The following is a 25,762-nucleotide window of genomic DNA, read 5'->3' as shown; positions in this document are numbered from 1 at the left end:
GTTTATTAAATTTACATTTGGCGGTGATCACGATAAGTCCATTGTTTGTATGCATGAAATAGAAATGTAAATGTTGCTGCAATTATCCACGCAGGTGTAAATAAACTTTTGACGAGATAGGAAATAGCTATACTTAAGAACTATAATGATACGTTGGGACTTGGTCGTTGGGTAAATAAACTAAACACAGTTATAAGATGTTTCGTTAAGTCATCTTTTGTAATTATCGATTTTTGTCTTATCTTCCGTTTGCTATCGAAATGGGAGGTACTTTTTCTCTTGAAGAAATTCGTGTAATTTGCATTTCCTACAGAATTGTTCAGAAGCCACGACTGACACTTCCCCAGTCTCTTGAATCTGATAGGTAAGCCACACCTTTTCAAAGTGCATTAAACATACTACAAACTCCTATTAATCCTTAATGGTTCCTTGCGTAGTCACGCAGACAAACACAAGTTTTACTAAGCTATTAGGAATTATGTTAATCTACACCACCATCTAAAAATCCCTCCTTGGCCATCTCTCAAGCTGTCAAGAAAAACGTCGGGCTTGAACGTTCGTCCAGGAAATTTAATCAAAATTGGAGGGACTGATAAAGAACTCCACAGAGAAAGTAATATTTAATGATTTTTATGTATCGGGTGTTCATTTAAATTTCCAATTACGCTACTTTAAATAATTTAATTCTTCAGACTTCAAAATATAGTTGCAGTTTTACGTTATTTTTGTTTTCCCGGATTTCCAGTGGATTTTCTCCAATTGATGCTTCTATATTTCACTTCAGTTAGTTTAGGTTGCAAAACAAATTTTCATCGTGTAATTCGTTCCTGTTGCAAATGTTGCAATGGCGGTGTTGTGTGAATTAGGCTTTGAGGTACAAAAAACGATCGTGTAAGTTCTATCACTTGACCAACTGCAATTTTTATGTCAAAATTGACAAATGTCAAATTCTGATAATGATGCCAACTTGTCGTTTTAAAATTTCCAAAGTTAATTCATCTAGAGTCCAATCTTAAATAAAAAAATAATTAACAAACAGTGTTGTTAGGACTAAGAATTTTCCTCTAAATTCGGAATTTTTGAAGTACCTATTGGCCGGAAAAAAAACGGGATTTTTTCAGTTTTTCGACGAATCTAGGGGAATTTAGTGTTAAAATATAACTTAAATTTTGAAGTCATGATTTATAAAAAATATTTATTGATTCCAAAAAAACAAAAAAAATCCGAATTACAAAAAAGCAATGTTAGAAATCAGTAGGATTTAAAATGCCAATTTTATTTAATAGATGATTCCACAAGTAACTGATAAATTTTAGTAGTAATTGCAATATACAGTATGTCCCCGGATTGAGTTCACAAGAGAGAAAAAAAGTTTATTTTCCATTTTACAAAAAAATGACAAAGGAATAACATTTTTTGCTTATTTCAAAACACATAAATCTGCAATTAAAATTTCAAAATTATTACTTGGTACGCTTAAAATTAATTTTTTCATTATTTTTATTTATTAAATTTTGTAATCGTATTCAAATAATAGCAGGCTGTGGCTTCACAAAATCAAATAGTGCGTTAAAGATTAAAGAAAAATTTACCTAATAATGTGTAAGTATTAAAAAATTGGAAAAAAATGCAATTGCATCCTTAACAATAATTGAGAAAATTCGAAACAGTCTTAAAGAATTACGAGTTAGAATTGAACTATGAGCTAAAACAGGTAATGGGTCAATTAAACAGTAAAAATTGGTTTGAGTTAAGGAACATATTTCATTCCTTTGACATTTTTCGCTAAATTAAAATAAAAAAGTTTATCGTTATTTTTTGTTTTTTTTTTCGATTTCCAGAACACAGCTTGATAATATTAAAGTTTTAATCAAAGATTTATTTATTTTAAATTAAGCAAAAAATATTATCCCTTTGTCAAGGTATGATTAAAATTTTGACCTGGCGACACTGTGTCAAAAAAACTTCCAACCTATACCGACCGAAATTTCAAAATTTTCATCGTGTAATTCGTTCTTGTTGCAAATGTTGCAATAGCGACATTATGTAAGTAAGGTTTTGGGGTACAAAAAATGATCGTGTTCTGTCAATGTGTCGGAATTAAAATTGTTTTGCACTCTAAAATTGCACTTCACTTGGAACATGTTGAATAGCTCGCACTAAAAAAATTACGTAAAATTGATGCACAAAAATGTTTATGTCAAAACTCACAAACGTCAAATTCTGGGGGGGGGCAACAGTGTTGCCTACCTTGTCATCTTAAAATTTCCAAAGTTAACTTATGGACTGTAATTTTTAACAATATTTGTAGTAGGCAGCCATTGTTGAGGTTAGAAAATAATTTTTATTGGTAACTAGAGTGTCATCTGTCAGTGTCAATTGCAGAGCGCGAAATTTGAAACCAACAAAATGTCTTTCCGCGAATTTGAATTCCTCGTCTGTAAAAGTTTCCAATTCGCGAAAGTCTTGTTTCGTTCCTTTGTTTCAGTCGCCATAGTAAGCTCGGCCAATCAGAATCTCGCGTAAGGGTGTATTGTTATTGTGATGAAAAGGACCCTCTCTTTGTGTCGCCCCTTTGTGAGCCAGATTATTCCGTCGTTTTTTACGTCATTTTAATGGAACGTCAGGGGTGCATAAGCCAGAACGCTGATTGGAGTATGTTTTGTTAAAACATGGCTCCAGGGAACGTGCGAAAAATTCACTTTTTTAATTAGCATTGGAAATAGCGTCGCTGTCGCGTCGGTTTCATTTCTCTTCAAGACTGTTAAAAACAGCTGCAATGGCTGAACAGGAAACTACGTTTCTAATTTAAGGGCTTTGTTGGGTTTGTGAAAGCTTAATCCGATATATAGATTAATGCACAAAAGACAGGATTTGACGTAACATGACAAAGTCGAGGACGAGCGTTAGGTACACAATTCGGGAAGAATTGTGTTCAGATTATTTGATACGAATCGCTGGAGGTAACACGAAACTTGACCAAAATCCCATTATGTGGTGGCCAAAAACACCGTTTCTTGCACTTTTATGCTGAGGACGCAAACATGATCGCAGATAACAACGATTGAGGTAAATATGGGATTTGACAAAAGGAATTAAGAGATTTTTAACCAAAGCGAACGTCTTCTTCTCCAATTTTACTAAGAAATTGTGTGGATGTAATTTGAACAATTTAATTTGTCTCCAATAGTCGGCGGTAGCTATAAATTATTTAAAATTAAGAATGTTATCAAAAACAAAAAAGTTGACCGCAGCGAGATTCGAACTATTGACAACCTCTAAAACAATTTAACTATTCATTCTAATTTTTCAAAAACGCTAATTAAAAGCCTTAATTAAATTTATTTTGCTTGCTTTAGTCTTGCATATTTCAAAATTAGATGTTTAAGTAAAGATTAAAATTGAAGTATGGTTTTTCCTTTTAACTTTCAATATTTGGCGTTGAATTCGTCTCTTTAATAATAATAATTCTTAGTAAAAATTTTTATATTATTAGATTAATGAATTATTAGATTAATGAAATAATATTAAATTAATAATCTAAAGAAAAAAAAAGTGTGGCAGCGGTGGGATTCGAACCCACGCCTCCGAAGAGACTGGTGCCTTAAACCAGCGCCTTAGACCGCTCGGCCACGCTACCTTGTGTGAAAGTTTTTATTCCACATTGTTCTATCCTACCCAATTTAGGAATAAACGAATTGATTAAGATTTCATTAATTTTATCACTGATATCACTTTTTCCAAAAATATTGTTCACAAGATATATCTATAAACTGCGTAGTAATAAATATACTTCATTCTTCTCAAAACTAACGCCAATTCTTAATAGTATTTTATGTATCAAGTACGCAAAATAATTTTATCGGACACGAATCGATGTTATCAGATGAGTCCGCTAAAACTATTTTTCTGCTATACTCAACAATACTTTCATTGTAAAGCTTAAATGCGTTTTACAATTTAAATTATTTTTATTTTAGCACGCAAACCTTTTCCTTGATTATGTTGGCACTATTGCTATGCGGGCACTCAAAAATTAAATCCAAGTATCAATAAACATTGCTAATAATAACTAAGCAAATCGAATATTTCTGTTTGGTTTGTTCCTTTTTGTGATAAATAATCACAAAAATGTAGGGATAATAAACCAGAAAGAAAGCAATTTTTGGAAAAAAGACAATTTGGTAACAAAAATTAAGTCAAAAAACGTCAGAAATACAGTCGCGGTCAAATTATTTTGAATGTCGAAATAGTTTGACTGTTATAAAGTGTAAACCACCCTTTATTTACTTCATTATTTTTGTCACTTTTGACAAAATTGCTTGAGTTTCACATGTCAAATTGACAGTAATGCATAGACTACACTCAAATTTTCAAAATGTCAAAAATGTCGAGAATAATTTGACCCCGACTGTACTTTTATTCAAATTCAAAATTTGTTAGACAAATGTCATTACTTCATTTGTCACCAACCGAACTTATCAAAAATCCCTAATCAAAAATATTTTTTCCAATGCATTTTTTAAATATATTTTCAATGTATTTTATTTTAAATTTCCTTATAAAACACGTGTACTTTTTTGTATCACTCAATACGTTTTATGATACTAGTCTGCTAAAGTAACATTTTGTGGCTTTAAACAAGCCAGTAAAGTTAGACGAATCCATTAAATAATTAGATAATCAGTGTATCCCCGTAGATACGCTACTATGGCTACTGGAATATTAGTAGTTCAAAATAATTTATGGATTCAAAAGAATCAGTTCAATTTTAAATACAACAACGTAAAGAAGCAGTAAAAAATTTTATTTCAACTATCACAAGACTAATTCACGCAGGAGAGTACAATAATCACAAAATTTGCTCAAAAAAAAGCGGTTTGTACAAACATTGTAATAAAATAGTCCAAAACACACTAAAATCTAAGTAAGATCTATAAAGTACCATTAGAACCAAACATTAGGAACGAAAATCTTCCCAATCAGTCTTAAAATCAAACTTCCTACCCGTGTTACATAAATTACAATGAATAAAAACAGCACTCATGAAAACTGGATTTTCCAATCCACTAACGTACAAAAAATCAAATATCATGATCATAAACAGTGGCGTAACTTAGAAAATTCATGGACGGTATGCTTCCAACAACGCCATTAGTCTTTTTGTGGACACTATCTAACATTGAATTCCCATATTTAACAGTGCTGCTAACAGCACCGAACATTTTATTCATAATACCTCTAGATCCCACCCTCTCTACGGTCCTGGTGTTCTTCACCAAGTACTTTAAAAGAATTTCATTGAAGACGCTGGGCTTCTCTTGGTGTGGAAAATGACTTGCACCGTCTACGATTTTCAGATGGAACTTCTCGCAGTAGTCCGTTGATTTGACTATACTTTCTAACTTGACGAATTTGTCTTTGTCACCGGTAATTAACACCACTGGTACTTGGATGGTTCGGCTATTTTCAGCTACCTCTACGTATAACAAATTCCGAAAGTAGTTCAAAGGTCCGGTCCAATCCTCCTTACGACAAAACGCGTATTTGTAAGCTTCCAAAAAAGTGTCGTTTGCTGGGAGATGTCGATGGTACCGATTAACTATTTTGACGTCTTCTTTAAGAGCGTCCACTTCTGGTAAATACGGGAGTTGAACGAAACTCAACCACCGGTAATAAGCTGAAGTTTGAATAGTCTTGTAGACGTTAGGATGTGGACACGATACCACCACTAACTTGTCGACGACTTCAGGGTACTGATGGGCCAAGCACCAGCCTAAGAGAGCACCGATGTCGTGACCGATGATGGTGCAACTGGTAACTTTTAACGAAATAATGAGCTGGCGCAGTTCTTCGAGGATCATATCAATCCGGTAGGTTTTACGAGATGATGGTTTATCGGAATCGCCGAAACCTTTGAGGTCTAGAGCTACCACTCGGAAGTGTTCTGAAAGAAGAGGGATTTGGTGTCTCCAGCTGAGCCAGCAGTCGGGGAACCCGTGGAGGAGGAGAATAAGAGGGTGGTCTTTCGAGCCGGACTCTACATAGTGGAATTTTACGCCCTGGAAGTCAAATCCAATCAATAAAAATCCGATCTTAATGTAAGAACGTGATAAATAAATGACCTTTTTATATGATAAATGAATAAAAAACAAAATCCTGGTGCGATTCCACGAGACAATTAACTTTTCTTTATGAAACCAACCTTCAACTTGATGTATTTGTGTTGACCTAGAGCTGAGTCGACAAGACAAGCTGGTGGATTATCACGTTGCTGCCCGGTGCCGAAACTCTTGGGGTCCCACACCCATTTCGCTAACATTTTACAAATTATCCAAACCCCAAAAACGAACGTGTAGAAATGGATTTTTATTTTTTCCCACACTGAGATTATTACAATGCCGTTGGCCATCTTCAACGTGCATCACGTTGGTACGATGTGGATAAACTGAAGCGCTATCAGAAATCTTCAAGGATAGGACCGATACGAGCGTATCAAAGGTCATTGATTAAGCATTGAATTATGAGAAGTTGAGATGTTTAGGTGTGGGTTAGTCACCTGAAGGAATTTGGAGACTTTTTCATAGATAAAACGGCGTATTTAGTGTGTGAACTTTAGATAGAAGGTGATCATGACGGGTGTTACGACTTATGCAATAAAAAATCTAAATTTAATTGATTTTATCTAATCGGCGACCACCATACGTGAAGAACCGGCGACAAAACAGCCCCAATAAACAACTTGTTTTTAGTAACGCTTAATTGGAATTTTCTGATTCAAGTCTACGTCACTCAATAAAAAACAACAAATTTCTTATTCAACTTTAATAAATTGGGAAGGCTGGGTCGACCTTCTTGGAGTAACCACAAAGGCCCCCTTTAACATTAAAAAAAGTGACATTTTTATTAGAAAAATTCTGCCGAAAATAGTCCACGGATCTTTGGGAGTCGTTTCCTCGTCTACACAGCATAAACACTGCAACAAGAAATGAATTAATAGAAAGTGTTGTTTAAGTCGTACCGCGTTGACAACCACTGGGGGCTTTCTTCAAAATGTCTTCAAGAAGTGCGACTCCTTTGTTGCTGGTAACTAAAGAAAACGGTAAATTTACGGTGTTTGGTAGTCTACACATCTTAAACTCCAGTTCGGATCTCACGTCGACCACAACATGGTTGCCTTTTAATATTTGAGGCAGTTCCTCAACCTCCACATTATCACCCTCTTTCAGAATATCAATATTGACCACTTTATCGTGAGCTCTGGAGCCACAAAACTGCTCATAATCCACAGGTGCTGTAATTTTCGGATCATCTCCACAAACCTCGCATTTAGCAACTCTCAGTCTTAACTTAACATTTCTAAAGGTAGAATCACAACCATCAAAAAGAAGCATTCTTCCAGACAAAATCCCCCCCATTCCAGTCAGAATTTTAATAGTCTCTAAAGCCTGTAAAACGCCAATGAGTCCAGCGACCGGTCCGAGGACACCGCCGTCTCCGCAGTTTGTAACAGTGTGAGCTGGAGGCGGCGTTGGGAAAAGACATCGGTAGCAAGGACCGTCATTGTAGTGGTAAACAGTAAGCTGTCCTTCTAGTTGGAGGGCGCTACCAGACACAAGAGGGATGTTTTCAAGGACACAGAGATCGTTGAGAAGGTAACGAGTAGGGGCGTTATCGCTGCAGTCAAGGACGACGTCGTATTTTTCCGTTTTTATGTAGGAAGTCAAGGAAGAAGTCGCTTGGAGGTGCAGAGGAACCACTTTAATGTTGTTATTAATGCTAAAAGAAAACGAGTTAGTTATGCATGCAACCAGTAATACACTAATGCATCACGGGTGCTCTATATAAAATAATGTTTTAACATTTCTGAGTCTTTAATAAATAATTTAACCGATAAACGTACCCATTTAGCTTGTTGCAAGCCGATTGGACCTTAGGGCGCCCCAAATCCCCCTCAAAATGCAAGATCTGCCTGTGTAAATTTGATAACTCTACTTCATCATAGTCCACAACATGTATTTCGCCTGAAACTCGCAGTGGTGATCAAATCCAATTGTCATCTTTCCTCACCAACTCCAGCAGCCGCCAAGTACAAGGAAGCAGGACACCCTAAACCTCCAGCCCCCACAATTAAAATTTTACTTTTCTTTAAAGCAATCTGACCGTCATTTGTAATTTGGGGCATTATCATCTGGCGGCTATACCTCACCACTTCTTCTGTCGTCAAAATGTGCGAGTACGGGCAAGGGACCCCATTCTGGAAAACACCGATAAGAGAGGTTAGGTCAAGTGTCAACTCACTTGTTTAATTTGTTGAAGTTGAGACTTTTTGCTGGCGAGGGCTTGTTCAAGAGCTGCGATTTCTTGTTCGAGAGTTTGGATTTCTTCAGCTGACATCGCGTGTTACGAAAAATCGAGATTTTCACTTTTCAGTTTTTTTAGGTTATGTTTATATACTTGTGTTAACTAGAGCCCTCTCCCTAAAATATTCCCACCATCAAGTCAGTTGCACACAGTCGAATGTAACAATCAGCGACTTGTTGTATAACTGGTGGCCTAGTAAACAATACAATTTTTTTAACACTCGCTGAAGACGCGGTAACCGAATTTACGAAGAGATGTACATATAAGAAAAGTAAATTTACTACTGTAATTAATGAAATAAATATCAGAATTTATATATTTTAAGAAAAATGAAATAACGTACCATTGAACGCAGCCCACGCGTTGTATCGTCAGACTTTATACCTCTAAGTCCCCCTTTAGGAACCAGAAACCACAAACCACAACAAATTGAAACTAACGCGAAATTTTTTTACACTCAAACGTCTCTAGACTATTGACTAGCACCCATCCTACAACTATTTAATTTCAAATTTGCACAATTTTTCAAAAACGCATGTTTACATGTCCGTTTCCAACAAAAGCCACTATTTAACTGACACCCCTACTGACTAATTAAAAAATTACGTGATTACCTAATTGAGCAAAAAACTGGCGCTTGCAATCCACCGACACACAAACGCGGACAATTTTTTGTTTTGCTCAATAATTACGGAAGTTCGGTAGTCACTTAATCCCTTTATTTCAATCAGTTCAATGCTGTAACTCGGAGACAAATGTCGCGCTGTGCGTGTTAAGTGTACCTAATGGTGCCGTTTTGGATTTAAATGAAAAGGTAGGTGCTGAACAAATTCTTATTACGGCGGTTTAGTTTAAAAACATTTCGGGGGGTCATTCGATTCAGAGTTTTTCAACATTACTCTCGTTTTTAAGTGTAAATCAGTTCGGAACTTAGTCCACTCTATATGGTAAATAAAGTATTGTACGTGATATGCGATTTATTTCACTTGAATTTTCGTGGCGTCGAAATTTAGAAAGTTTTCATAAAGCGCAGTAGCCTTTGGTCTTTACAAGCAGTTTTTTGCTCAATTAGGTAATCACCTAATCGTTTAATAAGTTGGTCGAGGTGCCAATTGAGAAGTTATTTTTCAAAACTCAATAAATCCATTTCATAAATTTTGACTAGGGATTAGAAAAAACAATAATTTGTTCAATTTTCTTGAACTATTTTGGCATAAGAGAGTAACACAATGTTTGAGCAAGATGTTTTTCACTGAATAAAAAATACACATTGTTAGATTTACTCAAAATAATCCTAATTTTACATCAAATCCAATGTCAGTCAAAATTGAATTTATTGAGTTTTGAAAATTAACTCTCCAATTGTAAACATGCCTTGTTTATTTATTTTAAAAGTTTAATTGTATTTTAATGAACAAGTAATTCAAAATTAGTTGTAATAATTAATGAAAATCTAGTCAACGATGTTCTTTAATACTATACCATTCAATTACATGATTACTTAATATTAGATATCTAATAATATTTTCCAGTTTTCTAGTTTTCAAATTGCTGTGTGTAGCGGAGTTGTTGGTGGGGATTTAGAGTGCGATTTAGGGCGCTATCTTCAGGCAAGTTACTGTCACATGTCACATACTTGTCAAATCCGTCACTGACTAACCTAAAAAATATGTGAATGGTTTAAAATCCCACCCAATCATTAGTTTATTAAAGTAATTACGTCTAAAACACTCTCACTGAGTAATTAATTATTTTTAATGATTGTGCGTGCTTGTCACTAGGTGTCAGTCTCCCGCGAGTGATTCATCGAGATTGCACCATTTTGTTATGGGTAACATTGGTAAAAGAATGTCAGCGCAGCCCCCGACCCCCCACGAGTCTGTGGAGACCTTCCAGTTTATGGAGCCTCTCCTTGAAGATTCCAACAATGGGCTTTGTCTCAGCGATTATTATATTCCCGAAGAAGTGTTAATGATGATCCTCAGTTACGTCGAGCCTAAACAACTCTTAAAACTATCGGAAGTGTGTAAGAAGTGGTTTAACATTATAAGGTCTGATATTTTTTGGGCTGAGATTTACCAGCGCGAGTGCAACAAAAGACACAAGAGATTGCCGTGGTATTTATATTACGCATTTTTCACAACAGACTATTTTGATCGGAATCTTCTCAAAAACGGAAATGGGGAAGAAGGTTTCGACCATTGGACCATAGTGGTTAACTATGGTGACCAGTTTCGAATTGAAGACCCCCCTAGCGGGGCCGACGCTCTTCCTTCTGATGTTCCTGAGTTTAATAACAAAACCACTTGCTTTGCCACCTCTTACTATGAATGCAACAAGCTCCAAGAAATTTCTTTCGAGAATAGCAGACTCATGCAGTTGATTTTGAGTCGATTTAGACCTCACATCTACGTGAGCGAATGGACAGCGGCGAGATTTGATTGTGGATGCATTTATAGTCTTTGGTGTAAACTTTATAGTGCTAGTATTAAAAAGAAGAAACCGCCTAGATGGATCGACAATGAAGAAGCTGAGCCGGAAGACGAAGAAACTCTTCTACATACTGAACATGAGTCTAAAAGAGTTGAACAGTGGGCGGGCTCCACGTGGACTAAGGTTTCTACTGTCTTTCTGTTTGTTTAATTCTTTACAATTTTTTCTAGGTGGAGTTGGTGGCCAGGAATTATCCCTCAGGCGTGAAGGTGATTGTTTTTGAGCACGAAGGGAGAGACACCCAGTTTTGGAAAGGCCACTATGGCAGTAAGATGGCTGGAGGGGTAGTTAAGATACTTTTTGATAGTATCGAACCAACGGTGCCGTTGTAAGATTTTTGTGATAAATGCCTTCTTTTCTCGTATACAATCAGTGATAGTAAGTAAACACTAAATCGTTAATCATGTTTTTCTTATAAAAATAAATTTACAAGCGCTACACAAATTGTGAGTTCATTTATCATTATCTTCCTCCCGGAATTGCAATCTTTTTTCCTGCAAAACTTACAACCAGTTACGTTCTCTTTAAACCACGCTCCTTGTGTGAAATATTCGCAGGCGTCGCTATAATCAGCGAGATTGTGGTACATACAAGACTGGATTTTGTACTGCTTGCCTTTCCACTTGTGATCCAGATTCAAACAAACAGTTTTCACGTGTTTTTTGGATAGTTCAATGCCAAAAATTCGTTCACTGGTCATGTTTTGAATCCATTCTGGCTGTTTGAAATACTTTTCAGGTTCCTCATCGTCGGAAGTAAGGAAATTATGACACTCCATTTTTACAGGTCGTGAAGAATTGTCGTTTTCGCTACAGGCTTCCTTGCTGTCGACACAAAAGTAGCAAGTCCTCACTGAGAGGGTGCGAAGGATCGTGGATAGCACGAGGAAAAGTGACAGATTTTGAATTTGCCGCGACATTTTGTGACAGTTTGTCACTGTGGAAACAGAAGTGATAAAGGTGGAGGCGCCGGGTTGAAAATAGTTGTTTATTTTACTAGGCTAAAAAATACTCATTCGGCGATGCTTTCTAAAGCATTTTTATATGTGATGAACACAAAATTTTGTGTGCCGACAATAATTAATTTACTTATATACGGAAATTTTATCAGTAGGGACATATAATGCATTCACGATCTTTTTAGACCGCGGCAAGCCATGGAAATCTAGTAACTTGGTTGGTAGTCAATCTTTGTGAGTTAAAGTTTCTTGAAAATGATTGACATTCGTACTGTCGATTGGAGTTGTCACCTTTTTTTGGTTATGAATTGTCTGAAACCTTTCCTCTGTTGCCAGTTTAAACCGAACATTCAGAACTTGATAATTTTATTGAATTTTTATTTAAAATTTTGAAATTAATTTTCAACAAATGCAATATTAATCATAATTGAAGACATTACTGCTGGTATATTCCACTGGCAAAAAGTTTACCATTCTCAAGAAGCACTTCTGTCAGGTCTTGATTCTAGTCATAAAACCTTAAAAAAGTTTATTTGATCGAATTAGCATTTGACTCAGGGTTTTATGTTATGGAATCTCACACTAAAAGCAAACTTTGGCAAATTTTGTTAACTAAAAAGTGCAGCAATTTAGAATTTGAATTGTTTTTGTTTACATAAAGTCTTGTGATCGTTCACTTCTGTGTTTGTAACTCATAGACTTAATAATTTTTAAAAGTGTTGTTTTCTCGGCATAAAATTCTAATTGTTGCCGCTTATCAGACAAAAGTTTTCATCTTTGGTGTTCAGAACTTTGGAAACGGTTGCACGCCGCACCTAAAAATATTTTGAAAATACGGGACTTTGTACCTTATAAAGAATATATTTGTAACACCTCAGATCATTTGTTCCAGTCTTAAATCAGGCCGATCTTTTCGAAACTGCAAGTAGCACTTTTTGTTCGAAAACAAAATCACTTTAGGCATTTTATTGCAATATTTTGAAGATAATGCCTTTAAACTGTTACTTTCACGATTAAAAGGAAACACACGATTTTTCCGGTATCAGAAAAGTGGCAAACTTGCATGCATGAAAGACACATGTCAGATGTGACAGTAAAAAAACTACCTCTGTCAGTCATTGTAGCCAACAAAAAGAACAAAAAACATGGCCTACTCTGGTCTAAAAAGATCGTGAATGCATTATAGGTTGGCAGCACCCCATAAATTCAAATGTGTTTCTGTAAATTTTTGTCGTAACTTCACCTAATTCACTCAAATTCACACATTTTTAGTTGGCTTAGGTTGCAAATGTCCGCGTTGCTAGTTATTTTATTATTTAGAGTTGGAATCTTGGTGAATTAGTTTGGATATTTTAGTATGACAAGGTTGGTATCATTACCCCACGATTTGACATTTCTCTATTTTGACATGAGTTTTACTGCGTATTAAGATTATCTAATAATTAATTAGTGCGAGTCCTTAAAGAAGTGAAATTCCCCTAGATGCGACTGTGGTTAAAAACGGTAAGAAACAAACTGAATTTCGACACATTTACACATCATTACATCGACAGAACTTGCACGATCGTCTTTTGTACCCCAAAACATAATTAACAACACAATTTACTTTCAAATGTCTTTTATAAAAACAACAATGTCTTTTCTAAACAATCACAGTCTCGGTATTGGGCACGAAATGAAGAAGATCCTTCTTCAGGCCCTGAGGATCTAAAGTAAGAACGGGGGGCGCAGATCTCTGGTTCGTCACGGGCGCAACTAAAGTAAACTTGTTATCAATGCAACTCATCGCGTTTGCAATTTTTTGATTATTTTTCGAGTTTCTACTCTTCGAGTGAGGTAGCGCGTACTTTAGCTTCATCCAAAAGTAAGGGTCCCCCCATTTAACATAAGTGTTGGTCTTCAAATACGCTTTCAATTCATTGTCTAACGTCTCCACGTCGACGTCACCGTACAACACTATGATAACACGAGCTCTTCCTTCAGTCATAGCTTGAGTATGAGCTGTCCGAAACTCAGTTTTCCCCCACACACTCTCCAGGAAGTTAGGAGAGAGCACTACTAAAGTCCTGCGGGAATCTGACACAGAGTTGGTGACTTGAGTTAAGATGAACTCGCCAGGAACCCAATTGCGGAAATGCAGACAGAGTTTGTAAGGATCGGGGCCACTTTCCAGAACCGGAACCAAGTTCTGGATAACAAAATCTTCGTCTTTGTGGGAGTAGGAAATGAACGCGTCGTACAGTTTGTCTTTGTCGAGATCTTCTTCAGAGAGGCAGGCAGGGAAGAGATTGTGAGCGAACAACCAGATTTTGATCTCCTCTTGGAAGCGGAGAAACAACACGAGGACGACTAAGAAAAGTAAAATTAAAACGAATATTGGAAGGACGATCATTAGAATGACGTTGGGGCACAACTTGTCTTCGGTTAAGTTCACCAAGAAGTCCCTCCGATTGTAACAGCGAACTTTCTCGGAAATCTAAAATCAAATTCTGTATTGAAATGGTAGTGACAGCGACCACGAACCTTCTTGTTATGACCCTCTCTTAAGAAGTTTGATAAGTTAACAGCCGCACAGTCACACATCCAGTTATTACCATGAAGAGACACCATCGTCAAATTTGACTTGATAAAGTACTCAATAATTTCGTGATCTAAAGAAGTGAGGTCATTATTGTCCAACTTCAGCTCCTGGAAAACAACATTGAAATACAAGAAGTGGAGACACCAACTCACCTCAAGTTTTGGTGGTAACCATCCAACTCTCTTAATTTTGTTATGAGACAACAAGAGGCGAGTAACATTTTTATACCCGCCGTGTTCTTTAGGACCAGTAGTTAATCTGTTGTGTTCGAGGTTCAATTCAATGGAGGCGTTAAATTCGTGGTCAATAACTGGAAATTTTGTTAAATTCTTGTAGGAACAGTCTACGACGACTGTGGAGTCATGCGGCCGGTATTTGCAAGAACATTTTTCTAGACAGTTCTCTTCTAAATTACAGGTTAAATCGAAGGGTTCCAAATCCTCGAGTTTAGTACCACTTAACTTCAATGGACCGCTGCACTCAAGAGACTCCAACGTAAAAATCTCCGATGGTTTGTTCCCTTTAACTTGCAGAGACTTCACAAAGTCGTACAGATCGCAACTGCATTGCAGAGAGTTGTTAAAAAAAGAAATTGTGGTTTTTCCGACATCCAAATCGGTGATTTCCTCCCACGCTATTTTAGTGATGTTGTTATTGTTAAGGTTGATGACCAAACTTTGATTAGCACCAACGACCATCAAGTCGTTTAACTAAAAATATAAATAAGTACAATGGTAATGGTGTGTTGAAAAACCTACCTGCACTTTCGAGATCTGGTTATTGTCCAAATTCAACTTCTGGAGTTTTAAGTGGTTGTACAAAGGATTTTCTGACGATAAAAGTTTTTTAAGATCCGTTATATGATTACTTCTTAAGTTAACTTCCATTAAGTGGTTACTGTCCCCGAAGTTGACCGTTTCCAAAAGGTTTTCAGCTAAATCAAGAACTTTTAAATACCTTTTACCATACAAAGCGTTAGAATGAATATTTGTAATCTTATTTTTCTTGAGATTGAGTTTTTCGAGTTTCTTCAAGTTCCCAAAGGTCTCTTCATCAATTTGGGTGATCTGGTTACCTTCAAGAGACAACGATTTAACTTCTTCCAGTCCTTGAAATAATCTGGACGAAATCGTTTGTAGTTTATTCCCATCCAAAATGATAGTAACTAATTTCGAGCAGTTTTCAAAAACGTGGTCAGGTATGCTGGTTAAGGAGCACCGCGACAAATTTACAGTCTCTAACAACTTCAAAGATGCAAATAAATAGTCTGGAAGTTGAAGCTTTGAATTATGGCTCAAATAAACAGTCTTCAGGCGCACGTTGCTTTTGAAAATATCACCCGCCAAGGTAGTGAGTTGGTTTCCTGCTAAATTCAACGAACTCAGATTTCTAAAGTTTTGAAAAGCACCTCGTGAGATATTCCAAATTTTGTTGCTATTCAAGTCTAGAGAAGTCAAATTCTCAAGTCCCACAAACGTGTTATCAGTTATCACAGTCAATTTGTTACTCCAAAGATGAAGAATTTGAAGTTTCCCCAAAGATGCAAACATTTCGCCTGGTAGGTCGTCCAGACCATTCGAATTCAAGTAGAGATATTTCAAATTGGTTAAATTTTGGAAAGACTTCTTTGATAGTGTCACGTTTTTGTTATTTGACATCTCCAAAGTGGTCAAACTCGAGGATTCCCAGAAGACACCCTCACTAATACTCTCGAAGGACAAATATCCAAGTTTCAACTTCTTTAACTTGAGTCCGATGAAAGACTCTTTCGTTAAAATAACATCTTTGTAATCTTCAAAAACAAGCACTGCTGGAGAGACACCGGACATGTAATCACTGATGCTTTTGAAACCTCCACTTGGTAAAGGACAATCACTTAATTTTAATTCGTAGTTTAGACTTTCCGGTGTGAATTTAGGCAGAAATATCAAAGTAAAGTTGTCCATATTGTAACAATCTATCGTGAGGTCTGTGGTGATGTGGAGGACGAACTTCGTGTCTACATCTTCAGTTGCGTTTTTCGGACACTGCAATTCAAGTTCTGATGGAAAGCAATCACAGTCGAAGTCGGTGAAGTTGCCACAGTTCAGAAGAGAAAGAGTTTGTTGGATTGGCAGAAGGAGGAGGAAGAGTGTCCAGGACAGTACCATCGCCACCACTGGAAAAAAGGTAAATTTTTCATCAGATCTTAGTTAATTGTGTCAACAGATAAAAATTTTTAGTTTAAGTTTAACGCAAAACGAACTGAGTCTTCTCAGAACAAACCACAAATAATTTTCTTATCAACATCAGCCCACACCTTAAATGTTTAAATGTTTATGGCGATCATAAATTCGGTTTAAGAACTGTTAAATTCGCAGCAAAGTGACATTCATGTAGTTAACAATACCACATCCTCCCATGTTTGCAAACATTTTGCTAGTTTAAAAAAAATGTGATAAAAGGTGATTATGCAACACAATTGACCGTGTTTACGTCTAGGAATTACTACAAAAACTCGTAATTTATTCTAATTATAATTCTTACCTGTGTCGGAGTAATAATCGCAACGTGACCAACTCTTTTATAGCGAAATTGCAACTGTTATCTTTATGTGGTTCAATTCAGCACCATATCTACTTCCTCTCTGTAATTTTGCTACATTGGAACGTTCAACTACACTGTGGTTTAATATTTGTGGTCTTGAGAGAGTAAAACTTGTTTCAACCTCGTCTTGAGCAGGTTTTGAAGTCAATATGGGTTTCAGGAATTCATTAATGCAAATTGTTAACAGTGATTCAGAGAAATAAGATATTTTTATTTGTCGAGATTAGCAGTGGAGTAGTTTGTTTGGTGCGATAGTAGATGTTAAAGGTTAAAGAGAATTCAAGCTGTTTCGTCATGAAGCTAAAAAGAAAACTTTTCATATTTTCTAAAAAAAACGTGTATTTATAAATCTTATATAAACATTACAATAAAAAACAATATTCAATAGAGTACGAATACTCGAGGTTTCACTGTACATTGGTAATAAAATAAGTTCACAACATAAAAAATATACTTAAATGCGAGAATATGTACAATTGGACCTCTGTCCCAATTTTCTGAGTGAAGAAATCAACTTGGTCACTACAGAAATCAACAAATAAATGATTGCACAATTGACCTTTACAAATAAAACATTCATTTCATGTTAGACTTACATTTATACCGAGGGGTTAACCTCCCTGGCAAATTAGTGTATCAGTCTTAAGAAATCAGGGAAATCAATAGAAAATCACAAGAAAATCATTAAGACATTAGGTGCAATCAATAGAAAATCAGGGAAAGTTTTATACTATCACAAAGAAATAAGGGGAAATTGGACGAAAACGCAAGGAAATCGGGAGAATTTAGACGAAATTACAAGGAAATAAGGGGAAGTTGGACGAAAACTAAACGAAATTACAAGGCAAAGGGGAAGTTGGACGAAATCTCAAAGAAATCAGGGAAAGTTGGATGAAAACTAGACGAAATTACAAAGAAATAAATAGAGTTTGAACGAAATCATAAGCAATTCAGGGGAAGTTTTACGAAATAACAAAGAAATAAGGGGAAGTTGGACGAAATCACAAAGAAATCAGGGGAAGTCAAGTGTAGGCCATTTTTGAGAAGTATTAACCCTTGGATTTATACAGAGTGATCAATTGAATTATTTATCTACTTGGCGTGAACGTACTCCATAAATAATACAATGTTTCACTCTGTATTTACAACTAAAGTTCTGCGTTTTTAAATGAATTTAAGACACTGAAACTTAACAACAGAAAATCTGTCACTTAATTGCCCCTTGAAAACTCAAGGAATTATAGAAACGCATTAAATTCATTTAAACCCGCGATCATTGGCACCATTACGAACTTAAGTAATTTGTACACTTCCTCCACTCATATCACTAAATATCACAGTCCTGTAGACACTAATAAATTCCTGGACTCCGCAGAAGGATTGATCTCAGTCCTCGGAACGAAGTTCAAAGGGTCTTTCTTAAGAACGTGAGGATCTAAACTAAGAACTGGGGGCGTGGATCCAGGATTTGTAACCGGCGCGACTAAATTAAACTTATCGTCAATGCAACTAATCACATTTGCGATTTTTTGGTTGCTATTGGAGCTTCGGATCCTGGAGTGTGGTAGCGCGTATTTCAACTTCCTCCAAAAGTAGGGATCCCCCCATTGTACGTAAGTGTTGGTTTTCATGTAGGCTTTCAATTCGTCGTCTAACTTCTCGACGTCGATGTCGCCAAGCAGCACGATGATGACACGAGCTCTTCCTTCAGTCATCGCTTGAGTGTGGGCAGTGCGGAATTCGGCTTTACCCCAAACGCTATCCAGGAAGTTAGGAGAGAGCACTACGAGAGTCCTGCGGGAATCTAACACAGACTTTGTGACTTGAGTCAGGATGAATTCGCCAGGAACCCAATCGCGGTAGTGAAGACAGAGTTTGTAGGGATTTGGGTTTCCTTCGAGGACAGGAATCAAGTTCTGGGTGACAAAATCCTCGTCTTTATGAGAGTACGAGATGAAGGCGTCGTAGATTTTATCCTTATCCAGCTCTTCTTCAGTGACCCACCACAAACACAAGTTGTTGGAGTACAACCAAACTTTAAGAGGTTGCTGGTAATGGAAATACATAATTGTAAGAACAGCAATGATGAGGAGGAACATAAGAACACCGACAGCCACCACGGCGATGCTGAAAGTCTCACAGAGATCATTTCGATTTAAGTCGATGAGACGTTGCCTGCTGTTGGAACAGAAGACATGTGTAGTGTCCACCTGCAACAACAATGAAGACACTGGGGCTACAAATCGTACGAACTTACCACTTTAGTGTGTTGGCGAAGAAACGTCGTCAAATTCTGGTTATCACAGTCACAACGCCAGGGATTCTCTTGCAAAGTTAAGTTCTTCAGATGAGAAGTGTTCAAGTTTTGTAACACTTCGGGAGCGAAGTACTCGATTTTGTTGTGATCCAAGTGCAGAAGCTACAACACTAAATCAGAATTGGTCTTCTTGGTAAAAGAACATACCTGAAGACGACGCGGTAACCACTGCACCTCTCTTATTTTATTACCGGAAAGATAAAGTTTGGTAACGTTTCCATAACTGGTGAAGTTTGTGTCAAGTCGTGTCAAATTGTTCCCTTCGAGATGGACTTCAGTTTGGTTAAAGTCAAGTTGGATTTCATTCAGATTAAGCTCCGGAAGGTGTGTTAAGTTCTTGTTTGAAAAATCGAGGATGAGCGACTGGTCGTGTGGTCTCCAGCTGCAGGAAGAATGTTGAGGACACGCTTTCCCTTGCAGCATCTTCTCGAAAGAACACAGGAGTAGTATTTGAGGAAGCGACGGCACGTCGAAGTCTTCGAGAGCTGGAGGAGCCGCACACTTAACACCTTCTGACTTAATGTCAAACATGGCTCTAACTTGGGGTTCAAGATCATCTTGGAAGTATTTCACCAGATCGTGGTTGTTGCAATCACAGTCCAAGGGGTTGTGGCTTAGATAAATGACTGCGTTTGATTGTTCTGTACTAGAAAAAGCATCTTGCACGTGTTGTGTTATAGCATCGACTAGATGAAAGCTAACAGTTCTTATATTGTTGTACTGAAGATTCACCACGAGTTTCTTAGCGAGAGGTTGAAGGTCCTTGATCTAAAATCTAACATTAAACCAAAAATCTTACAAACAAGATAACTTACAGTAACATCAGTAATGTTATTGTGGCTCAGATCCAAAGACCTCAACTTCACTTTATTATACAGAGGGATGACATCACCGATTTGGACGATTTTGTTGTGACTCAAATCAACACTTTCAATGTTGGGCACGTTTTCCAGAAGAACGAATTGATTGCTGTAGCTTCCAGCATAGTAATTTTTGAACAAGTCAATGATCTTCAAATTATTATTTGTGCTAAACGCATTGTTATGAATTGTCGTAATCTTGTTTTCGTGGAGGTAAATTTCTTCTAGGCTCACCAGGTCCTTGAAAGCTTCTTCATGGATTTCTACGATCGCGTTCCCATGAAGATTCAAAATTTTAAGGTTTCTAAGATTCGCGAAGACGTTACCGAGGTGTACAAGTCGGTTCTTCTCTAAAGTGAGTTTCTCCAACTTACGAAGATCGCTGAAGATTCCTTCAGGTAGCTCAGTTAACTCGTTTTCACCTAATTTTAACGTCTCTAATGATTTCGAGCCGGCGAACAGATGCTTTGGTAAAGTTCTCAACTTGCTATTCATTATCTCCACCATTTTTAGTTGGGTCAAGTTTGAGAAGAAGTAATCAGGTAATGTTAAATTAAAGTTGTGGTTTATCACCACTCGCTCCAATTTAGTGTTATATTGCAAAGTGTTGGGGTGGAGAGTCTTTAGCTGGTTTATTGACAAATTCAGTCTTAGAAGATTGATTAAAGACGCAAAGGCATTTTCGGAAATATTTTGGATATTGTTGGAACTCAACTCCAAAGACTTCAGACTTAGAAGACCATCGAAAGTTGTGTCGGTGATGGAAGTCAATCTGTTACCCCACAAATGCAGCAGCCCCAACTTGTCTAGACCTTGAAATACTCCATCCGGAATGTTCTCCAATTGGTTTTCTGCGAGGTCCAACGATTTTAACAACGGCGTGTATCGAAAGAAGTTCTTCGTTAAAACAATTCGATTCCCTTGGAGCTCTAACGAAGTTAAATTCACCAAATCCTCAAAGACATCCTCCTCCAACTCCACTAAATAATTCTTATTCAGTTCGATACTCTCTAAGAACTCCAAGCCTTGGAAGTACGTCTTCGACAACTTAACATTTGATAAGTTAAAATTTAAGTACTGAAGATCTTTGAACGGTGGTACGACTTTAAAATGATCAACAATTTCCTTAAAATTGTGCGGTGGTAAAGGGCAAGACCTCATGCGAAAAAATCTTTGGATGTTATGGACGGTGACGTTCGGAAGAAAGTTAATTTCAAACTTTTCCAACCCGAAAGGACAATCTATTTGAATCGTGGAATTCTTCGTGATGTGAATTATCATTAAATCGTCGGATTCTGAGGGTGGGCGACACTGGAATTCGAAGTCGTCCACGCCAGGGACGCAAAAACAGCGGTCGTCGTCTTGGGGGTTGCATTTCAAACTGAGCGAAGAGTGAAGAAGAAGGATGAAGAGGAACAGCCACGCATTTTTCATGGTTGAGATCTGTAAAGTGGAGATAACTGATTAGAACTAAACTCAAGTTTGATACGAGGAATTGATACCAATGGTGATGGTGGTACTGTCACGCAGTGTTAACAATTTAAAGGCGTAATTGAATTTAACTCGGAAGATTGGGTGGGAGTGTGTAGCATAAATGTGCAAATTTCAATGTGTAAATAAACAGTTTTCGTGCTTTTTTTGTACAAGAACATCTGCAGAGAAATTCCAACAAGTTTCGATCGCTGAGAACAAGTTTGTTCATCTGGATATTTTCCAAACTGGGGACTCCCAGTTTATTCTAACGCGCTGTTTTTCCAGTAATCAGTCCTAAAAACTTGTGACGCCACGATATTAATGTCTGTTATAACAGGCGTCATCACCCTGACCTTTAACATGAAGCACCAGATTTTGTGGCTTCATCTTATGGAAATTCCTAATCAATAAACTTTTCAGTCAAATGATGTTACGTAAACAAAATATCTTTATGAGAGTTTAATTATACCAAGTGATTAGCAAAGTTTGTACGGTTTTTCCGATATTAAAGTATGTAATCATAAATTTATCGTTTTTGTTGATTCGATGAAAGTATTACTTGCCACTTCCAAGTGTTTTTGATTAACGGGCAATTACTGAGTCACTGTGCATGGATGCAACTGTTGAATGTAATTACTGGGACCTTCAAAGTAATGAGAGCCGGATATATGTAGAAAAAAAAAAATAGTCGTTATTATCAAAATGTGGAAATTTTATCTCTGCTCGCAACAGAGATATGGAAATGACAGTCATTACTACGTGACTTGAGTAAAAGAGAAAGTGACTGGTAGTCAATAACCGACCCTGAGAAATTTCACCATTAGCATCATTTCAGGGAAACCCAAAGGACCCATGATAATATCACCACCAGAGTGTCTAAGTTGGATTTAGAAATTTATCTATGAATATTACATATTTTTGTCTAGCCGAATTTGCGATTTTCTGAAGCGTAAACTCACTTCCTTTCCTTCAAAATAATAAGCACGAATAACTCTGATAAATGGGTAGTCAGTGGATCGCGAAAAAATATCTTTAGTAGCGATATTTTCAATAAGTCTCCAGTCATTCACCTTGTTTTGAATCAATTTTAGGCGAGTGGGTGGGTGCGGTTACCAAAAAAGTCATTTTATGAGATGATGGTTAACAACGGAGTATTTTCAAGGTTCTTGGAAGTGTCGACAGGAGGTCTTATAAGTTATAAATAACCAGTTTAAAGAACAACAAGAAGAGATCTCTTTAATTAAGCCGCAAAACAGATCTAATTTCTGGATACTTTTGAGGCTCTTCTTGAGAAACCTTGAAGCAGGCTAATTTCTGGAATATTTACATAACGCGTGACTACAATTACATACTACAAATATAAATATGATGTCTTCGGTTGTTTGGAAATTTTATCGAACAAGGTCATCGGGGTTACCAAAGTGCAATGGTAGATAAAGCAGATCGCTTTGAAATCTTTTGTGATTTGATTAATGCGATAGACAGGCCGAACAAAAGTGATTTCAAGGTAAAGGACAAGCGTCTAATTGTTGGTAATTGTTGTTTTGGTAATTTTCTAAGATTATCGCAGTAGTTTGGTTTGTTTTCTTTTTACTTAAAATCTGTGGTCTTAGTTTTGTCTTGTAAACGATATAACGTTTGGTCATTTTTACTGGGTGCTAGAAAAATGCAAAACTTTCTTCCGTTTTTGTGATAAAAAAGAGGGTGGATCTTTGAATTAAATTTTTTTAAATGTGTCTCTTTTGATTTATAAGTTTTTAACTGAACACGAGTAATAAACATGTCACAGGTGGAAATTTTTAAAAGGGTCTAAAATAAAAGCGAATCTATAGAGGATCTAAACCGAAAATTCAAACAGAACCGAGATTTTCTTCTTAGATTCTATCTCTTTTTGAATTAATTTCAGGTCTTCTTTGGTCTTTAAAGTCTAATTTCGTCGGCTCAAGTTGTTAAGTTGCTAAGTCTATTTTTGAACAAAATGGGTTTTCAATTTTATAAAAAGGATAATAGAATGGTACAACGTTGGATCCTTTTATGTGTTATTTCAGAATTAAGAAACATTCTATTTTCAATCGATAAATTTTCAAATCTCAGATTTGACAACAAATATGTAAAAAACTAAAGTTTTTCGACCACGGCTCACAAAATTTAAAATGGACTTAGTAAATTAACGACCTAAGCGACGATTTTCTTTTTGAATTTTCCTAATATTTTCCGTTTTTAGACACATACATAAATTCTAATTGATTTTTGTTCGGTATCTCGTTCGATTTTATCTAAATTCATTTTTTTTGGGTCGTTAAAGCCTTGAATTTTCATTTTCTCTTATTTTTAAATTTAATAAATTCGTTCGCATCCTTTTTAATTTATTTTAGGTTTTCTAGATTTGCTTTAGATTCTTTAAGTTCACTTTGGATTCGTCTTAGATTTTCAAAATTCTCCTTAGAATCTTCAGATATTCTTTATAATAATGTATTTTCTTCAGGCACTTTAGACCTGATTAAATTTCGTAGAATCACTATAATTTTTCTAGATTATTATTATTATTAAATATTATTACTGAAATTTCTTTAGATTGCCTATTTTTTTAAATTCTCTTTAGATTTTCCTCAAATTTATCTCAATTCTCATTGGATTTTGAAGATTCTTTTTAGATTAACTTTAGATTGTCTCTAATTTTTATAAATCTTCCAGGATTCTTCAATTCTTCTTCCAACCTCTAGATTTTGTTCCGATTTTCCTTAAATTATGTTTAAATTTTTGACATTTTCCATAAATTTTGCATTACTTTTCTATAGATTGTGCATTAATTTTTTTTAATAATAAATACTTCTTAGATCCTCTTATTGAGTCTATTTAGATTTTTTCCTGGATTCTCCACATTTTTTAGATACTCTTTTCTCATCCTTAATTGTCTTTAAATCCCTTATTTTTATCAAAGTTTTTTTGTATTTTTCATACAATTTCGTTTTCATTGGTTTTAACTATTAAAACTTGGTGCTTTTCCAAAATGAAGCTCAAGTTGCGCCTTACTTTAAATCTGCCTCTTTATTACATGTGTTAAAAAATTGACAAATCTTAAAAAAAAACATTAATTTGTCCATTTCCCTAATGACAACAAAACAGTTTTTATTTCTATTTTAAAAAATAATAAAAAACAAGCCAAGAACCGCAGGCACCATTCTGAAAAAACCGAAAAGCTCTAAAAACTGTCACCACTAATGAATCACACTGTGTATTTTCCTTTTAAGATTCTGAAATTTTAGAAGTACAACCCACAACACATGCACCACCGTTCTAAAAACTGCAAAGATATTATTGTCCTTATTAAACTTTTCTTTGTGGTTGTGGCGCTAAAATTTGCCACAATTTCCTGTATTATTTTCCCAGTGATAATGGCTTAAATAATTTCTGTTTGCGTTTACGTCCATTAATTTAAGGGTTTAACTGGTGTTTCTGGCATTTTTCCTTTGAATGTTTGTTTGTTATTTATGTGCATTAAATTGAGGATAAGATAGCACCTCATGAAAAAATTACAAATTGCTTGGTGTGCGGTAGATTATCATTATCAAATTGTTTATTATGTACTTCCCAATTAAAGACAAATTTTCGAAATGCATGAATTGATTACTTTATCATTGTTTATTGATCTGGATTACAGTTATATAACGATTGCAAATAAAAAAGATTAGACTCTTTATTTATAAAAAGAAACGAAAAGTTAAAATAAATATTTCAAATTAAATAAAAGAAACCAAATCATACTCACTTCATTGACATCTGCACATCAACAATTTCCCCTCCAGCGCTCCACGATTACACGAAATCACACTTCTTAGAAATCAACATTCTCCATATTGCGAAATTCACCAATTACTTCAATTTTCTAATTTCTGATTAGTTTTAATTGTCTAATTATTCACCACAGTAGAAACTGTTTAACCAAATTGCCTTCCCCAAAAATGTCAACACACTAAACCACTAGTTGCTTTCAGAAACTGTACACAACGCTTTTGTTAATTAAAATAAAGCTAGCGATGATGACATACTTCATGTTATGACGTCAATTCTTATCTCCCCTCCTTATTAATCGAGCATTGTGCTCGCAACGCCGAAAATAACCGAGCGAG

At 36.0% G+C, this 25,762-nt stretch overlaps 6 protein-coding genes and 1 non-coding gene across 8 annotated transcripts; 1 reads left to right on the top strand and 6 right to left on the bottom strand.

Annotated features, from left to right (window-relative positions):
• Positions 1-3,558: 3,558 nt before the first annotated feature.
• Positions 3,559-3,640, bottom strand: TRNAL-AAG (transfer RNA leucine (anticodon AAG)). Its single transcript has one exon. It is a non-coding gene; the product is annotated as a tRNA-Leu (tRNA).
• A 1,150-nt stretch (positions 3,641-4,790) lies between these two features.
• Positions 4,791-6,446, bottom strand: LOC148173306 (epoxide hydrolase 4-like). Its single transcript, XM_088039057.1, has 2 exons — positions 6,206-6,446; positions 4,791-6,062 (listed from the first exon to the last, which is right to left on the bottom strand). Exons 1-2 carry the CDS (start codon positions 6,410-6,412, stop codon positions 5,085-5,087), a joined length of 1,185 nt encoding a protein of 394 aa, XP_087895183.1. The 5' UTR covers positions 6,413-6,446; the 3' UTR covers positions 4,791-5,084.
• Positions 6,447-6,810: 364 nt separating this feature from the next.
• On the bottom strand, positions 6,811-8,493 carry Uba4 (Ubiquitin-like activating enzyme 4). Its single transcript, XM_088038798.1, has 5 exons — positions 8,302-8,493; positions 8,071-8,257; positions 7,904-8,024; positions 7,022-7,779; positions 6,811-6,976 (listed from the first exon to the last, which is right to left on the bottom strand). The coding sequence occupies exons 1-5, from the start codon at positions 8,395-8,397 to the stop codon at positions 6,825-6,827; spliced, it is 1,314 nt and encodes a 437-aa protein (XP_087894924.1). The 5' UTR covers positions 8,398-8,493; the 3' UTR covers positions 6,811-6,824.
• Positions 8,494-9,996: 1,503 nt separating this feature from the next.
• On the top strand, positions 9,997-11,301 carry LOC148173304 (F-box only protein 6-like). The gene is made up of 2 exons (XM_088038722.1): positions 9,997-10,980; positions 11,028-11,301. The coding sequence occupies exons 1-2, from the start codon at positions 10,192-10,194 to the stop codon at positions 11,187-11,189; spliced, it is 951 nt and encodes a 316-aa protein (XP_087894848.1). The 5' UTR covers positions 9,997-10,191; the 3' UTR covers positions 11,190-11,301.
• On the bottom strand, positions 11,270-11,886 carry LOC148173303 (uncharacterized). Its single transcript, XM_088039865.1, has one exon. The coding sequence runs from the start codon at positions 11,774-11,776 to the stop codon at positions 11,270-11,272; it is 507 nt and encodes a 168-aa protein (XP_087895991.1). The 5' UTR covers positions 11,777-11,886.
• Positions 11,887-13,416: 1,530 nt separating this feature from the next.
• Positions 13,417-17,171, bottom strand: LOC148173302 (protein toll-like). 2 transcript variants are annotated; one of them, XM_088039986.1, is made up of 5 exons: positions 16,923-17,171; positions 15,155-16,554; positions 14,549-15,106; positions 14,339-14,503; positions 13,417-14,291 (listed from the first exon to the last, which is right to left on the bottom strand). In XM_088039986.1, the coding sequence occupies exons 2-5, from the start codon at positions 16,544-16,546 to the stop codon at positions 13,458-13,460; spliced, it is 2,949 nt and encodes a 982-aa protein (XP_087896112.1). In that variant the 5' UTR covers positions 16,547-16,554; positions 16,923-17,171; the 3' UTR covers positions 13,417-13,457. The 2 variants fall into 2 exon arrangements, with proteins under 2 accessions (XP_087896112.1, XP_087896113.1); XM_088039987.1 differs by lacking the exon at positions 16,923-17,171 and adding an exon at positions 16,696-16,786.
• A 132-nt stretch (positions 17,172-17,303) lies between these two features.
• LOC148173301 (uncharacterized) lies at positions 17,304-25,728 on the bottom strand. The gene is made up of 5 exons (XM_088039984.1): positions 25,402-25,728; positions 20,115-21,602; positions 19,447-20,067; positions 19,240-19,401; positions 17,304-19,192 (listed from the first exon to the last, which is right to left on the bottom strand). Exons 2-5 carry the CDS (start codon positions 21,591-21,593, stop codon positions 18,317-18,319), a joined length of 3,138 nt encoding a protein of 1,045 aa, XP_087896110.1. The 5' UTR covers positions 21,594-21,602; positions 25,402-25,728; the 3' UTR covers positions 17,304-18,316.
• Between the last annotated feature and the right edge of the window lie 34 nt (positions 25,729-25,762).

Source organism: Gnatocerus cornutus, chromosome 6 (assembly GCF_029298725.1).
Source record: "Gnatocerus cornutus isolate USDA-ARS CGAHR chromosome 6, icGnaCorn1.1, whole genome shotgun sequence".
In the NCBI taxonomy this organism is placed as follows: domain Eukaryota; kingdom Metazoa; phylum Arthropoda; class Insecta; order Coleoptera; family Tenebrionidae; genus Gnatocerus; species Gnatocerus cornutus.
The sequence above is the reverse complement of the archived record's forward strand: the minus strand, read 5'-3'. Positions and strand labels throughout refer to the sequence as shown.

Coding starts and splice junctions, on each gene's coding strand:
- LOC148173306 (XM_088039057.1), bottom strand. CDS start 6,412: ATGGCCAACGGCATTGTAATAATCTCAGTGTGGGAAAAAATAAAAATC. Junction 6,063..6,205: donor ACAAATACATCAAGTTGAAG/GTTGGTTTCATA, acceptor TTTGACTTCCAG/GGCGTAAAATTCCACTATGT.
- Uba4 (XM_088038798.1), bottom strand. CDS start 8,397: ATGTCAGCTGAAGAAATCCAAACTCTCGAACAAGAAATCGCAGCTCTT. Junction 8,025..8,070: donor CTTGGCGGCTGCTGGAGTTG/GTGAGGAAAGAT, acceptor TGCGAGTTTCAG/GCGAAATACATGTTGTGGAC. Junction 6,977..7,021: donor CCCCAGTGGTTGTCAACGCG/GTACGACTTAAA, acceptor TTCTTGTTGCAG/TGTTTATGCTGTGTAGACGA.
- LOC148173304 (XM_088038722.1), top strand. CDS start 10,192: ATGGGTAACATTGGTAAAAGAATGTCAGCGCAGCCCCCGACCCCCCAC. Junction 10,981..11,027: donor CGGGCTCCACGTGGACTAAG/GTTTCTACTGTC, acceptor AATTTTTTCTAG/GTGGAGTTGGTGGCCAGGAA.
- LOC148173303 (XM_088039865.1), bottom strand. CDS start 11,776: ATGTCGCGGCAAATTCAAAATCTGTCACTTTTCCTCGTGCTATCCACG.
- LOC148173302 (XM_088039986.1), bottom strand. CDS start 16,546: ATGGTACTGTCCTGGACACTCTTCCTCCTCCTTCTGCCAATCCAACAA. Junction 15,107..15,154: donor ACCAGATCTCGAAAGTGCAG/GTAGGTTTTTCA, acceptor TTATATTTTTAG/TTAAACGACTTGATGGTCGT. Junction 14,504..14,548: donor GGTTACCACCAAAACTTGAG/GTGAGTTGGTGT, acceptor GTTGTTTTCCAG/GAGCTGAAGTTGGACAATAA.
- LOC148173301 (XM_088039984.1), bottom strand. CDS start 21,593: ATGAAAAATGCGTGGCTGTTCCTCTTCATCCTTCTTCTTCACTCTTCG. Junction 20,068..20,114: donor ATAACATTACTGATGTTACT/GTAAGTTATCTT, acceptor GTTAGATTTTAG/ATCAAGGACCTTCAACCTCT. Junction 19,402..19,446: donor GGTTACCGCGTCGTCTTCAG/GTATGTTCTTTT, acceptor TTAGTGTTGTAG/CTTCTGCACTTGGATCACAA.